This window comes from Moschus berezovskii, chromosome 15 (genome assembly GCF_049115385.1).
Source record: "Moschus berezovskii isolate FMDL1 chromosome 15, NW_MosBer_1.0, whole genome shotgun sequence".
NCBI lineage: Eukaryota > Metazoa > Chordata > Mammalia > Artiodactyla > Moschidae > Moschus > Moschus berezovskii.
In genome coordinates this window covers 79,903,570-79,918,772 of record NC_142474.1, presented here as the reverse complement: position 1 = coordinate 79,918,772, position 15,203 = coordinate 79,903,570, and the positions used below count along the sequence as shown (strand labels likewise).

General features: G+C 41.8%; 1 protein-coding gene across 1 annotated transcript in view; it reads right to left on the bottom strand.

Annotated features, from left to right (window-relative positions):
• Positions 1-1,636: 1,636 nt before the first annotated feature.
• BTBD3 (BTB domain containing 3) overlaps positions 1,637-15,203 on the bottom strand; it is a 34,087-nt gene continuing 20,520 nt past the window's right edge. Inside the window, exons 2-5 of the mRNA XM_055426640.2 lie at positions 9,853-10,603; positions 9,278-9,368; positions 8,605-8,723; positions 1,637-5,583 (exon numbers count right to left, since the gene is read on the bottom strand). Of these exons, the coding sequence (XP_055282615.1) occupies positions 4,551-5,583; positions 8,605-8,723; positions 9,278-9,368; positions 9,853-10,184 (1,575 nt within the window). The 5' untranslated portion in view covers positions 10,185-10,603 and the 3' untranslated portion in view covers positions 1,637-4,550. The remainder of the gene's footprint in view (positions 5,584-8,604; positions 8,724-9,277; positions 9,369-9,852; positions 10,604-15,203) is intronic.

Here is a 15,203-nt window from a genome sequence, read left to right as displayed (position 1 = left end):
TATCTCTCTTGATATTTGGCTTTTCAGGTGGCCAAGTATATAAAACAGTAGCATCTGCTGGTACAACTGCTGTCCAATGGACATTGAAGTAAACAGGCAAATAGAAAACTACCATATAAGGACATTTAAGATCTGCATCAAAAGGAACGGTACCGCCCCATCACCCCACTCAAAAAGGCCGAGAAGAAATGACAGACGGGGTGCCCACGTTAGGCAAACGTACCCAGACTCTTCAGTGACTAATCTACAGATGCTAGAGTCATATACTGCTTGGTGTGTGTGTGACCAAGTCAGCCACTGTCTTCCTCACAAATATTTTCTTGAACCTTACCGAACTGTATCTTGGTTGAGAAACTTTTCTCACCAGCCCTTAGGGTAGTTATAGAAATAAACAAAGAGATTCTATTGTTGAAATTTACCCCCGGTTTTAGTTTTGTTAGATGATCTTTTCTTAAAAAAAATGGAGGATAACATGAAGTTTTGAGCAAAGAAAAGTAGCTGGCCAATTAATGTAAATGGCTCAGAAAATATGCTGAAACATATTGATTAGAAATCAAAAAGCACAGTCATCTTCCACTGCAGCAGCTCAAAGGCACACACAGCCCTTGTTAACACAAGATACTGGAGGCTCTCAGAGTCACTTGCTTGCTTTGGCCTCTAAGTTTCATGCTACTTACTTCCTCGGGAATAATTTTTCTCCTTCCTGTTTTTTTTGTTTTTTTCTCCTCAACGTTAAGCCCATGGCTTTTGTAGGGAAGTCAGAGTCATTGGGAAGAAAGTGTAATTTCAGTGAAGTGTTGATCCTGAGTGCCAACAATAAAAGAGGATCATTTCCAATTGTCTTGGGATATTGAAAACAAACACATGTGGGTTAAGCTTAAAGAGAACCAGAGAGGAGATAATGGCTAAGACTTTGCTGGATTAAAGATCTTTGCAATTCAGGCTGTAATTAAGCTGATAAGAATGGGTATTTCCAGTTCTCTTACTCTATGAATAATTCCAAAATTCCTTTGAGCAGATATGTTATAGAAACTGAACTAAGGGTAGACTAAGTAGTTAAGCAAATACACAGGGCTTCACAATAAACTCTAGTATAAAAGTAGAAAACTATAGTGAAAAAAATGCATGTATATAATGATGTGTGTATATAAATGTACTTGATATAGGGAAATGTAATGGAAAACCAGTTGAAGACATAAAATTATATTCATCACTGTCATGTCACATTGATCTTTATTCCTAGATGTAAGCTATTGTAACAGCAGGGATAAGCAGCACTGGCCACGCTAACTCTAGCTGTGATCTGCCATCAACAGCAGCGAGCTCAGGGAGCTAGCTCTACAGGCGTGTGAGCAAGCAAGCCATCAGAATGCCAGCCAACCACAAAACTCCACGACCGGAGCACAAACGCACCCACTCACTCTCTCGCTTCGACTTAACACGCAGCTTTTCAACAATGCAACTGATGAACATATTCATTTTTCTATTATTCTTTACCGGATTTTCACTTCTTTAGGGATCAATGATATGTAACTTAGCAAACACATGCTCCTGCAAAAACCATCTCTGTGAAAGGTGAAGTGGCACCAAAATGCCAGAATGGGTTTTTTACTACTTTAAGGAACCTACAAAAATGTTAAGGAAGACAAATATATGAACCGGTTTTATTTTATTTGCATTTAACATGATCATACACATTCAGTTGTCTAACAAGATCTGCACTGTTACATTAAAAATACAGTACGATAACATTCAACATGAGGTACTTCATATTAATATATGTTTCCTTCATAAATAATGCTGTAAGCTCCTGAATTCAAGCACTCTGATGCACAACTGGCTAGTGTCTTGAATTAGCAAGCTTATTTAGACACCTTAAAAAAAAAAGACCGTTCAGTGCAATAATTATGTAGAAATTAGACCATTTACTTAAATACTATATTAAGATATGCTTAAAGAATGTTACATTAGAACTGCTAGCCTAGTTCCCCTTATCCCCAGGATATAAACGACAACAAAGACTGCCAGATACGTGGGGAAAAGCATCTACAGGGCAGTGTTTAATAAAATTGTGTTTATGCCCTATGGTTGCCTGCCTTGTCAGAACAATGGTTTCTAGTTTTGAAAGCTACAAAATTTGAGATTACCAAAGAAAATAAAGCAAGCACATTAGCCTTAATTCCATGTCATTGAAAATGTAGAAGGGAGAACAGGATTTAAAAGGTAACATTTTCTTCTTTTAAATACAATCTTCAAATTTATACCACAGCTCTTGGCACCAGCCAATCAGATGACGGATATTTTTTCTTTTTCAAGTGACAGCAATTATCATAAAATTAAGTTCTTCCATCCTCAGTATATAGGATCTCATGGGGCTCTCCCCCAGCAGTTTCCCAGCCTCTGGAGGGCAGCTACTAATAGAGCACTGATCGTGGGTGTTACTGAATGAACAAGGTCATCACACTCCCCCGCAACAACAATCTAACATGATGAAATTAGTGCTAAAAAGTTTCTTCTCCTCTGGCTTATAAATAAGTGCCTTCCATTCAGGTAAATCTACAGTCTACCAATTGCAAGGTAGCTATGAGTTACCGAAATGTTTAACCATAATTTATAAACAAGACCCTTTGTAGTAGTATTTTTTTTAATTGAAAACGTACCTCCGTTTTATAGACGGTTTGCCACAACTACTATCATCTTGCTAATAAGAAGTAACTGTTAGATAATTTTGGAAGCTTGTCCTGGGAGCACTCATCTGTTAATCACTGGTAACAGCTTCTGACCCCCCATGCTAACAGACATAGGTAAGGGCAAAGACGATTAAAACATTTTTGTAATCCAGTGTTTTTCTCCATCGGGGAAGCCGGCCGAAGCAGCAGCCCACGTCTACGGGGGAGAAGCGGCCCGGAAGCACAGGCAGTCCCCCTCTGCGGGCCGGGTGGGCCCGGCAGGGGGACCCTTCTGTCCCAGCCCCGCGGGCCGGGCAGCAGGAGACAGTTCCTGAGCCGGTGCGCACCGCATGCGCACGGGCACCCACGCACACACCCACCCCGGGACTAGCCCCCGCTCCAGAGCCAGCTTCCGGCTCACAGAACAGGAGAAGGAGGTGGCCAGGGACCACACTCTGGGTGGCGGGGAAGCCATCTCAGGATCACACTGGGCAGAAAAGTTGCCCAGAAACACGTGGATACTTCAACTGGGAGCGACCACAGTGTACACCACTAAGGTCTCGGGCACTAAGCCAGACAAGCCTTTGCTGAAGGAGAACGTTTTGATGAGCTTTTCCCTCCTTTGTTTACACTATCCATGGGAATAAAAAAAAAAAGAACTGGATGTGATGCTGAGGCAGTGAACATTAAAGTATCATCGAGTTTATCACTCCGGAATATTTTTTAAAAACCCTGCAGGCATACATTGGCTCGTTCAGATGGTAACAGGCCAGATTCTAGCAGTCCAGGAACGGGACAGAATCATAATTAACGAAGAAGAGAGAGTGTGGTCAAAGTAGATTAGGTAAAATATATTTCAGATTAAAAAAAAATCAATGCATAAAGTATCTTATTACATTAACATGTGGCACTATAAAACTAACTGTTATTCCATTCATCCGAAGAAATCGTTTGGTCCTCTTTTCATGGGAATGGGGGAATAGGAATTCTATACAGTACAACTTTTGAAAACCAGCAAGTGACAGAGATCAGAAGTTAAGCAGGGAGAAAAAAGCTTGACTTTTTCAAACTCTGGATTATAATGTGCCATCAATTAAACTATTTGTCATGTGGGACTTTTTCAGGCTTACTTTTAAGACTATTTTAGTTTCAATTAACCTGCAATTTTTCTCTAGTTAACAATAAAGTTTTGCAATTTAGTTACTTCTAAAAGAAGCTTCTGTACTGGAACTGCCTGTCTTCTAAACTAAAAGAACATAAATCTGCTTGTAGCAAAAGTCGTGATCTAAAACTTCCAATTTCTTACTTGTTTTACCTTCCGTTGACAGCTGCAATTTAAAAATTTAACAAATTTATGAATTTAGGATTTAAGAAAAAGCAATGTCCAAAAGCAAATGCCCAAAAAAATTAAAAGGAAATAAGAAGGTAAAGATGACTACTGTCTACTTTCTAAATTGTTACTTATCAAGCAAAATGTCTTTCAAAATTGTACACTGAGGTTTATCTGTTTGGGGAGAGGGAGGGTTTCCGTTTAAAAATAATTGCTACTGTTATTTTAGAGTATTTCTTTCTCTTTGTCAAAATAAAGCCCAAAAGGAAATCTGAGGTGATCCAAAAATCTTAAACTGGGAGGTCAGTGGGGCAGTTGGAAAAGAATGCAAAATCTCCCCGGGTGGATAGATGCAACTCTAAGAACCACAAGGCTTGCTAAGAATTTGGCTTTCCGGCATACAGTTAAAAGCTGAGTGCTGCATTTTTGCCTGTACATAACGAAAAAGGTTGAAAGAAATCAGAACTGGCGCACAGCTCCGTTCCTTAGGAACAGCCTGCGCCGATGGCTGGCTGCGGCCGAGCCGAGCGTGAAGCGGGGAGCCGGCGCGCTCAGGCGTAGAAGATGAGCTCGGGGATCTGGCCGCCCTGCACGCCCGTGCCGTTGGTGCTGTCCGACGAGCACTGGAACTGCACGGTGACCTTGCCGCACTGCACCTCCGTCATGCCCTCCTGCCCGAAGTAGCTGAGCTCGTTGCCGTCCAGGATGACGCTGGCCGTGTAGAAGGTGTCCGGCTCGATCTGCACCGGGTACTCGAACCACACAGGGAACGTGCTGCTCGAGCCGTCCGAGAAGTACTTGCTGAGGTTCTGCCCCAGGACCACGCCCTGCCGCTTGAGCTCGATCTTGGCGCTGTACTCGGCCGAGCCGCAGCTGGAGCCGTACAGCCCGAAGCCCGCGATGAAGACCCTCTTGTCCACGGCGAACTGGATGCTGTCGCAGCGGCCCCGGTAGCGCCACTGGTTGCTCCGGTAGGCACAGGACTGGAAGCGGTGGCAGCGCTGCGGCACCAGCCCCTTGCGGGCCTTGCTCACGAACTGCAGCTCGGGCTTCTTGGCCGCCGTGTACCAGAGGAAGATGTCGTTGGTCTCGTTCAGAGTCAAGACGCCGGACTGCGCGGCACCGTTGGCGAAATCGTCCAGGGCCATGGTCGGGATGCGGATCAAGTAGAGCGCCTTGCCCAGCACCTTGCGCTTGTTCTCAATGCTCAAGGCCAGATCCTGTCGCTGGCATTCCACCTCAGCCCAGTTGAGAGCGGCCTCGAAGACCACAATTTCTTTGGCATTCAGAGTTTCCCTGCGGAGGATGCTTTCCAGGGTCTGGAAGTCGATGTCGCAGAACCCTTCGGACTTGAGCGCCAGCTCCGCCTGGGCGTCGATCACCTCCCAGCAGCGCTGGGTGAGGTCCGGCTCCTCGAACAGGCAGCTCTGGGATAGCAGCACACAGGCGTTCTTGGCGCTCAGGCTGGTCTCCAGGAAATTGACGCAGGCCCTGGCGAGGTGAGGGACGATGTACTTTTTGGCAGCATAAAGAGTGGCCAAGACTGTGTCAGCAGCCAAGTCAATTTCATCACAATAGATGTATCTGCAAGAAAGAGTTCGGCGTGTAAATGGAATTTTCACCAAATGAGCGTGTCCAGCAAGAAAAGATGCAACTACTTTCAAGTTAGTTCCAAGAAAATCATCTTATGTGACAGTTATTACAAAAATGATTAGACATTATAGCGACATCTGAAATACATTCATAAATCATCAACACTTCAATTTAGTATAAAGTATGTATAATTAAAGACATTAACTTCATGTAACCATTCTAGCCTCTATTTTAAAGCTATGTTCCCTGTCCTCTCAAAGCGGGGAAAAAAAAAAAATCAAGGATTCGAGACTGAGAAAGGACTGAGATCAAAGACAGTTAATATTAGGGAAAAAATAGCAAAATTATATTTTATATATATATATTGTATTATATTTAATTAGAAATAATCCCCATGTTTTAGGAGAAATATATGTATATAGTTTTACTTAAAAATTTTTCTGTGCATTCAGATGGAAACAAATATCTTTAATATTATAATGATAGGAATGATTCCATCTTGATGCTTTTAGCTAACAATGACTTGGGTTTTCCTGAAGCACAAAATAAAGCTGATCTTAAACAGATATTTTTCAAGTAGTCCCAAGTTCAATGGATTTTTAAGTATGGGCTTCCATGCCTGATGCTATCTCACAGTTAACTTTACATAGAATCCAATGCAGGCTTTGTATCTGCTTTTTTTTTTTTTTTAAACTCTAAATTCTTTCTTCTCCTCCACACATTCCTTCCACCTTCAGAATTAAAGAATACATTATTTCCAGATATATTTAATTAAAAGACAAAGTAAGAAAGTCTAAATATGCATTATTTGTGTGCTTCTGTGAAGTGTCTGTATTCCAAAAGACACTTCTTACTGTTTTGGGGGACAGTGGCAATCTCCCAGGATGGTATGTCAAGGTGGAAATCATCTGCTTCTTTCATATTCTATTGTTGACCAAGAGGTAAGTCAGTGAGAACTGCACACAGGTGAAAAATACATACTAATAAACATAATTTTTAAAAAAATTTCTAGCTAAGGTGTTTAGCAACTTGATATTAAGTTTTCCTTAGTGAAACAAGAAATTAGACGGCTTCTGGAAGAAAATACAAAAAATGTAAGGATGGCAATGAGAAAAAGAACCGCAATCACAAATGGAACCTGCATTTTTGCTCCGAGGAAGCCCTTCCTCTTCTCTGAGAGACTAAGACAGCTACTGGCAAGATGGCAAGACTGCTGGACAAAATACCCGCAGCAGGGATGCTCTGAGCGGAGCATGGGGACCATGGGCGCACTATGCAGCTCTCGCCCTGGAAGGGGCAAGTGAGCAGTCTTCTCCTCCTTCCTGACAACGCCCTTTCAGAAGTACTGGTGCCTCACCCTCGACGCAGGGGTGAAGCAAGCCTGGCCTCCGCTCGCCCAGGTGAACACGCAGCCCTGACCTAGCATGGCACGGCAGTAAGTGGCACCTGCTATGTTTCTGATTCTCGCTGCTTTACAGGGACTGCACGTATAATTTAAAAGCTGTGTCAAGATATATTCTAGGCAACACATTTATAAGAAAAGATGCTTGTCAAATGATGAATCAAACGGCCTGGGTGAAATGGAACTTTGTGACGCGTACTGGGCTTTCTAATTATGTACATATTTCTGCAGCAACAGAACACTCTGCTTGACTACAGTGATGCCAAAACACCAAACTAGTGTCAGCACTCTCCTCTGCAACAGAAACAATGTCAAATGTACAAAGCTAACTTCACGGGGGAAAAACAGCACACAAAAATTCCTACAGGTAAGACAGGTTTCTGTAAGTAGATCTCTAAGAGATTACAAAAGTCATAAAGTCTCTGTTGGTTGAAAGTGGTGGATTAGTTTATGTTTTGGTACTTTACATGCTCATTTGCCTCTAATTTCCCAACCTCTCCCACTGTGAAAGTTCTAAAGAGTAGCAGATGGATTTCAAAACTAGACTATAAATAAAAAATTACAACACTTTAAAGTTCAGGAATTAACTATAATACTTACTTTTCAGTAGGCAGAAAACAATATATATTAACATTTTAACTGTTTGTGGGATTACTGTCCACTTGACCCAATGAATAATTTTTTTCAACAAACATTTTACAATGCACTCCAATGACTCAACATCCCCACAGCAGCACATAACCTTGAACTCTGATACACTTTGGTCTGCTAGAATAAGGCTCAACAAAAATCACCTGAACATCACTTAGAATAATCACTGGATTCTAATCACACACTGTAGACTATAACACTGTCCAGCATCAACCCATGTCAGAGAAGAAGATTCTATTTATCTGGTTAACATGTACTGGATTCTGAAAAAGAATCATGAGACAGAAAACTATTTTTTAAATAAATGTATATCTTATAACTGTATTTCTGAATGACCAATTAAAGTTTTTCTGAACAAATCCATATAAAACTATAGAAAATTAACCAAATCTTTCAAAAATTTCTCCTTTACTACAAAATGCAAATGCTTCTTACCCTTGAGAAATGGTATGTGACTTTACGTGAGAGCATGTGTATGTACGTGTGCATCAAGATCAGACAATTAATTTTATATTTGCTGATAGGAGACAATAACTCCTAGAAAACTTAAAAACTTCCTAACTGGTAGAATTTAAATAATGCATACAATTTCTGGAATTGTGACACCAAAATATAATTTATGTGTTTTTAAAGACTTCACACAGGGAACATAGTCTATTAGATAATCCCTAACCAGAAAGTTATTTTTAATTATAAGTCATTATAGATGAAATCACTGTATGCCTCTTGCCCCCAAATCCCACGCCAAGGTGTGATTAGAAACGCCTGCTTCATTCCACATGCTTTCCATGGAAAGACGCACAGGAGTTTTCTTTGAAAACATTTATTAGGTAAAGCAGCACCCTCTTTCTTCATCGGCCTCTCTTTTGTATTACCTGGAAGTTACACTTAACTGTGAAGCCAGCAGAGCACAAACACAGCACAAACAAACTCTTTCCAAACATACGTGTGATGCTTACTTCAGCATGGCGAGGAAAGCAGCAGGGTCGACATCTGGTATACGGATCTCATCTTTGTCCTCAGCAAGTTCTCCATAAAACATTGCATGGAACACAGAGCTCCCAACAGCTAAAACGTACTGTGGAGAAGGGGAAATCTTATTTCATGCACCAAATTGAAAACATTTTCAGCAAATCATTCCAGAAAAACAACTCTAAAGTGATCAGATTTAGTGGACACAGAGCCTAACACCTGCTCTACTGACAAAGCCAAGGTCCCGAGGATCTGGCTGCGAAAGCAAAAGGCAAAAGTTCATGCAAACCAGCCTCTGTGCTGCTAATTATCAAGGCTTTCACACATTAATACACAAGGTCCCTCATTATAAAATAAATAAAAGCATATCTAACTGATTTCTAGAAGGATCAGCATATGACTTTCCAAACCTATCACAACAACTTCCCATGACTGGGGAGTGAAGAGGGCATGTTTTTGTGGGGGATACAAAGCAGGGTAGAAGGAAACAAAGAAAAAAAAAATTAAGCGTGGCCAGGGCCCTCTGGAGAAGCTCTGCCTGCTCTGTGATGGAGGGAAACCAAGCACTGCCTGCAAGCTGCCCAGCCCCGTTCCGGGCTCAGGGAGAGGGTCCCTCTGTGGAGAGCTCAGGGCGAAACCGGTAATGCAGCTGTTGCTTACTTTGTGTCCTGGCAACCGCTGAGTCCCACCTGGTGGCCCAACCACAAAATGTACATCTGCCATCAGATCATTATTGAACATCACCGCATTTCTATAAACAGAAGCAATTCATTAATTCACAGCACTGTAACACCCCCTCCCCGACAAAAAAAACCCAGGAAAAAGTCACAAGATAAACAACCGTTGAGCAACTTCGGGGTAAAACTACACATAAAGGTTCCAACTATACAACTGCATTTGTAACCACTGCAAACACATGGAAGTAACTAAAGTTTAAAAAGAAAAAAGTTATCCAAAATTTTTTTAGACTTAAGGACAAATAAGAGGTTTCTCTCTCCTATAACCCAAAGACACAACCCTGTCACTTCAATGTTACAGCTTACAAAAACATTTTTATCTAAGAGGAAAACAGCTGTACTGCTCTGGAAAAGATACAAGGCAGTTTTCCATTACCAATAAAGCTTCTGGGAAAAGAGGAAACACAGATTTATGTTAAAATACATTACAGGTTGTGCAAAAGCAGAGACTTCAACACAGGAAAACTTTTTAAGTAAATATGCTGGCCCAGCACTTACCTCTCCCTAATTGTGGGATAGAGCCCCTGCCAATTCGGGGCGGGAATAAGGTTGTTGTTACTGAGATTCTGCTGGTGGTACTGCTGGACAGTGGTGCTGCTGGAGCTGGCTGGTTTTTTGCGGGGGAATATATCAGCAGCCATCTTCTTCTTCTTTTTAGTCTTCAAGGTAATTATTTCATAACAAACTGGAGGCAACTTGCTGCTGCTGTTGCTGCTGCTGCTGCTGGGATTTGTTTTCTTCGAGCTTTTCTTGGACCTGTTCTTTACCGTCTCTGGAAGCATCAAGAAGAAGGTGAGACATTTCATGTTCCTTTCCTTGTCATCTACCATGAGTACAGTAGGTCTCTCTTTATAGCCAGATATCCCAAGTCGGTGCGAGCATCAGGGAAAAGAGGCTAGCACGAGCTGAGATGATAACAGAAACCAACAAGCTGATATTTTGCTTCTTTTCTCAGGCGGGCAAGGTGACCTTTTTACTATGTTGAATGAGACACTGGTTTTAAGTTTTATCCAGTACTGGGTCTGTTAAATACATCCCCATCATGATTCCTGTTTCTCTTATTTGCTCATAAAAATAACCCAGTTTCCTAGATCACCTGAAAATGCTACACTGAGAGGAGGCGACAGGCAGAGAGCCGTAGTGCTTGTTTTCTGAATTAGGTTATCAAGATGTGCTGGAGCTGCGCGAGTCTGTTCAGCCGGCTGAAGTTGTGTGGTGAATGGACCGGAGGAGAGTAGGTATTACAGCCCTGCAGATGGAGTCAGACAGCCAGTGCTCAGAGCCAATAGCTGAAGTCACCAACCATGATTGGACCAAGCCAAACAGTGACACCTATTGTAGCGTGCATAGTTCTGACGTTAAAGGAACAGCAGTTGCATTCTCTTGGCTACTATATGACTGTACATTTAAATAAGATAAACACCTATGAAACATATTTGAAAACAGGAAGAGTTTATGTCCACAGATTTCTCTTCAGCAGACGTGCATTTTTATTTCCCCAGTTAAACAAGCAGGATCAATTAACAAAGCTTAGGGGCTGATATCTACTCTATGTTTCTAGTAAAATCTTTCTCCTGGCAGCATTTAGTTTCTAGTACTTCAAACAAAGCCCTCCATTTTACCAGCTAAAAGGGATTATACACAGAGAAGTCATATTAAACACATTTATTAATGCTTAGCGTAATAAAAGAATGAAATTTTTCTTTTTCCATTTTTAGTCTGTTTTAATGCAAGTTAGAGTCTAGTGCAAAACAGGGGATGAGGTCATGTGTTGACTTTACCTCCCAGGGTTTTCTAGCTCCTATAATGAACTTTGAAAGGAGTCCCAGATCACAAAATAGTGTTAATTAGACTAAAATGATACCAGCAGGTTTAGCTGCACTGAAACACAAGACACATTCTGGATGTAAAAATAAGATTCAAATGAGAGCAATCTGGTAATCAGCATTTAAAGGTTACAACTCACTAAAAATATGTGAAATGGGGCCTTGTTCAGAACTTCGAAAAACCCAAACTGTTATGGTTACATTTAGCTTCATCACAATTTTAAAGTATATAATCCACAAATTCTAACACACAGTCAGTCATTAACAAGGCTATCCAAAATGATGTATGTTCTGATGCTGTGAGGTTAAGATGCAAACAGGTTCCCTCTGCTCTGAATCAGAATAATACCAACTACTGTGTGGCTTTCACAGACGTGAATCGTCCAACAGTTTCTAGCTTTGCTGAGTAAGGACAAGCCCCACACACGCACAGGTACCTCCAGGGGGCCTGATGAGACTGCAGCCCGGCACTCTGGCTCTCCCAAGGGCGGCCCCACCTGCCCCCTTCAGGACCACTGCCCGGGGCTGCACCAGTGCCAACGGAACAGTCAGCGCCTGACAGTGACAGCGAGGGTCCGATGAACGGGCCCTTCGGTCGCCCAACCACCTACTGAAGACAGCACACTGGAAACTAGGCTTGAAGTCCCTGGGACTCTGAATCACTGAAGTCAATCGAGGGACACCCTCTTTACTGCCTTCATTTTATTCTCAGGCCTGTTTAGGAAGCCACTGCAGGGCAGACTGTGAGCACAGAGAACCGCGCTCTTTGCACAGGTTCTGCAGCCCTGGTTCGCACAGACCCTGAAGCGCCGCTTTCGAGCCACGGGCACCGCCTTCCCGGTCGCAGGGGGAACGCACGCGGACACACCTGCCTGCCCGCACACACACTTCACCACAGTGTGGTGGGCGAGGACAGAGCGGGGGAGGGAGCACAACCCGTGGAGAAAGGCACAGAGGAGGGACGGGCGAGTCCCCACCAGAGCCGACTCCTCAGATCATCAGAGCCAAAGCGTCTCAGGCTCAAGCGCTGCTGAGCTTCCTGACCACCACCCTCCCAGGAAAGGCGCCACGCCAGGGAGCGCAGTTTGACTGGGATTCGTTCCCTGCGTATTTCTAACAAATCTAGTAGCTGGCTTTTAGGTCAGAAGTAATCAATTAGAATGGAAGAGAAATGAAGGTTTTTGAGACAGACTTACCAGCAGCTGGAAGGACAAAATAGAAAAAGTATAACAGGCAGACGGAATGGAAGCATGTAGTTTTGTGGGTTTTATTCATTTTTTCATATAATTCAACAGCCTTCACCTGTGCCTACAAAAAAAACACTGCCCTTATGTGGCTAGAATAAAGGAAAAAGTGTATGTAATAATTTAAGAAAGAAAATTATATAATATTTTAGAAAATGCTCTTTACTTAGAAAATTAAGTTTTGCAGAGAAACTTGGAAATGTGTGTTAAATTGGAATCCCTTAGAACAGTGCTCCAAAGAGGGGCCTTGCCCTTCCTCTCAGATGTGGGGTCTGAGGAGCATGGCTGTTTCAAAGACATGTCTTTCATAACAAAAACTAATCCAGTTTTTAAAAAACAAGAAAGACATTTAAATTTTTGTAGCCAATTTGGAAAGGCATGAAAATGCTAATAAAACCATGACAAAGCTTACTGAGAGTTCCCTCCTCTTAACACGATAATGAGGCAGTTAATATATGGCACTTGCGCCTGCACATGTGGTCCAGGGCGCAGCAGCAACATCTCCTGGGGGGGGAGCTGCTAGAAACCATGATCTCAGCCAACGTCTGCATCAGAATCTGCGTTTTCAACAAAACCCTCCAAGTCATCTGTATGATATTCAAGTCTGAGAAAACCTCATACAGATGATTAAGTGAATGTTGTAATGGCTTCTCAAGGATCGGTGTCAACATCTGGGGCCACATATCACATTCAATTTTCAAATGAATGGACAAATAATTCAAAATAACTTCATTTTGAACCTTCATGTCTTGTTCTGAAATTCTGATTAGCCCCGAAGAGTCAGATTCTATGGTTCAGAAGTGCAGACTGAGAGGGCCAATGGGGAGGCCCCCAAATCCTTTTCAATACTCAGGAAAAGAAGCTCAAGCCCAAATTATTTTAAAGGTTGATGAAAGAGACAATTAGTGGGAAAAATGAAGGATTAAAAACAATGCCAAGTGTGGAACAGATGAACAACTTAATTTTTAAATCTACCTCACAGTTATATTTCAAAAAATTAGCACTGTGGTGCAGCACAATTAGCATCAAATAGTCTGATTCAGTCCTGGTTAGCCTCGACAAATTAGAGCTCTGTGTGTGTTTATGTGTGCATGCGTACCGTCACTTGACTTAAAGACCACAGCTGAAGTAACACTGGTCTAGATTATTTCTAAGGACTTCTAAGGCTTAACATCCAGGGTTTTTTCCTACCGGGAATTTGGATTAAGAGCCACCAGATAAGGAAAAAGAAGACAAGGCTGCATCAACCTAATGCAGCCCATGAAACCCCTCAAACTGCATGCAAAATTGAGAGTTTGCATTTATTTTTTTTTTGAAAAGAGAAGCCATATCTATCTTTTAGAATAATTCATGATGCAGAACACCATAAAACATTATGGAAATCTCAGGTAAATTGAATAGTCAAAATATTCATCATATCACTTATTTTCTGCTTTTATTTCTATAGTTTATTTATTAAACACAAATAATGGCTTCTTTCCTCTCCTTGAAATTAAATTCAAATAGTTAAAACCCTCTCTATTGAATCTGTAACCCAGAAACACCACCCAGTAGGTTGAAGAATAAATACCAGCCCGGTAACTACCATCAAATTTCACCTCTAAAATTTCTTTCTGTCTAGCATATCACTTGTTCCTACATGTCCTGAATTTTCAAAGCTGTTATGAGACATGGTTAATTTGCCTTAATAAAGTAAATAATTAGGTCAAGTCAAGAAGCCCATCAATTTTTTATGAAAGTATTCTCAAAATACAACATGCTGATCATGCAGTATATTAGGTGTCGGGCATGCAATGGTGACCAAGATTAGAATCCAAGCTTAAAAGGTTAGCTGACAGCAGTGGATTTCAGATAATTTTATAACTGCCAGAAAGTTCAATCACTTTTATCTCTTTCCATCCAATTCCCAATAAAAATAAAACTATGAACAGGATTTAGACTCACTCAGTTCATCTTCCTTACCACTGGAAGGTTTGCCAGACACCCTACCTTCATATCCCTTGGACTGCAAGGAGCTGAAACGAGTCAATCCTAAAGGAAATCAGTTCTGAATATTCTTTGGAAGGACTGATGTTGAAGCTGAAACTTTAAAACTTTGGTCACCTGATGCGAAGAACTGACTCACTGGAAAAGATCCTGATGCTGGGAAAGACTGAAGGCGGGAGGAGAAGGGGACAACAGAGGATGAGATGGTTGGATGGCATCACCGACTCAATGGACATGAGTTTGAGCAAGTTCCAGGAATTGGTGGTGGACAGGGAAGCCTGGCGCACTGCATTCCATGGGGTCACAAAGAGTCGGACGCGACTGAGTGACTGAACTGAACTACCTTTCTATAGGAGAATCTATTCAGTTTGAGGACCTAAGTAAGATTGGGAATTAAAAAGATGAGAGCAATCATTTAATGCAACTCTGTCCCAAAGATAAGGTAACCAGGGGGTCCAAAAGATTAAGGGATTTGAGCAAACTCCACAGTTAGGTTGTGGGCAATGTCTGGACTAGGTTGCAGATTCCCTGACTGCTTTTTCAGCTGTGTCTGTTCTACTCACTCTAATTTTCACCCACAGTAATCACTCCACATCCTTATGCAATGCTTTATCTTTGTATTTCCAATCTATTTTAAAAGAAAACTACAGGTCCAAATTTACAGCTATGAAAACCATGAACATACCCATATTCTAAACTGCTAGGCAAATGTGAAGCCCCTTTCTGGAAAGAAATGGACAGGACCTGTAACAGGAAGGAACACAGGAGCACAGCAGTCATGGGGAAGCAGGAA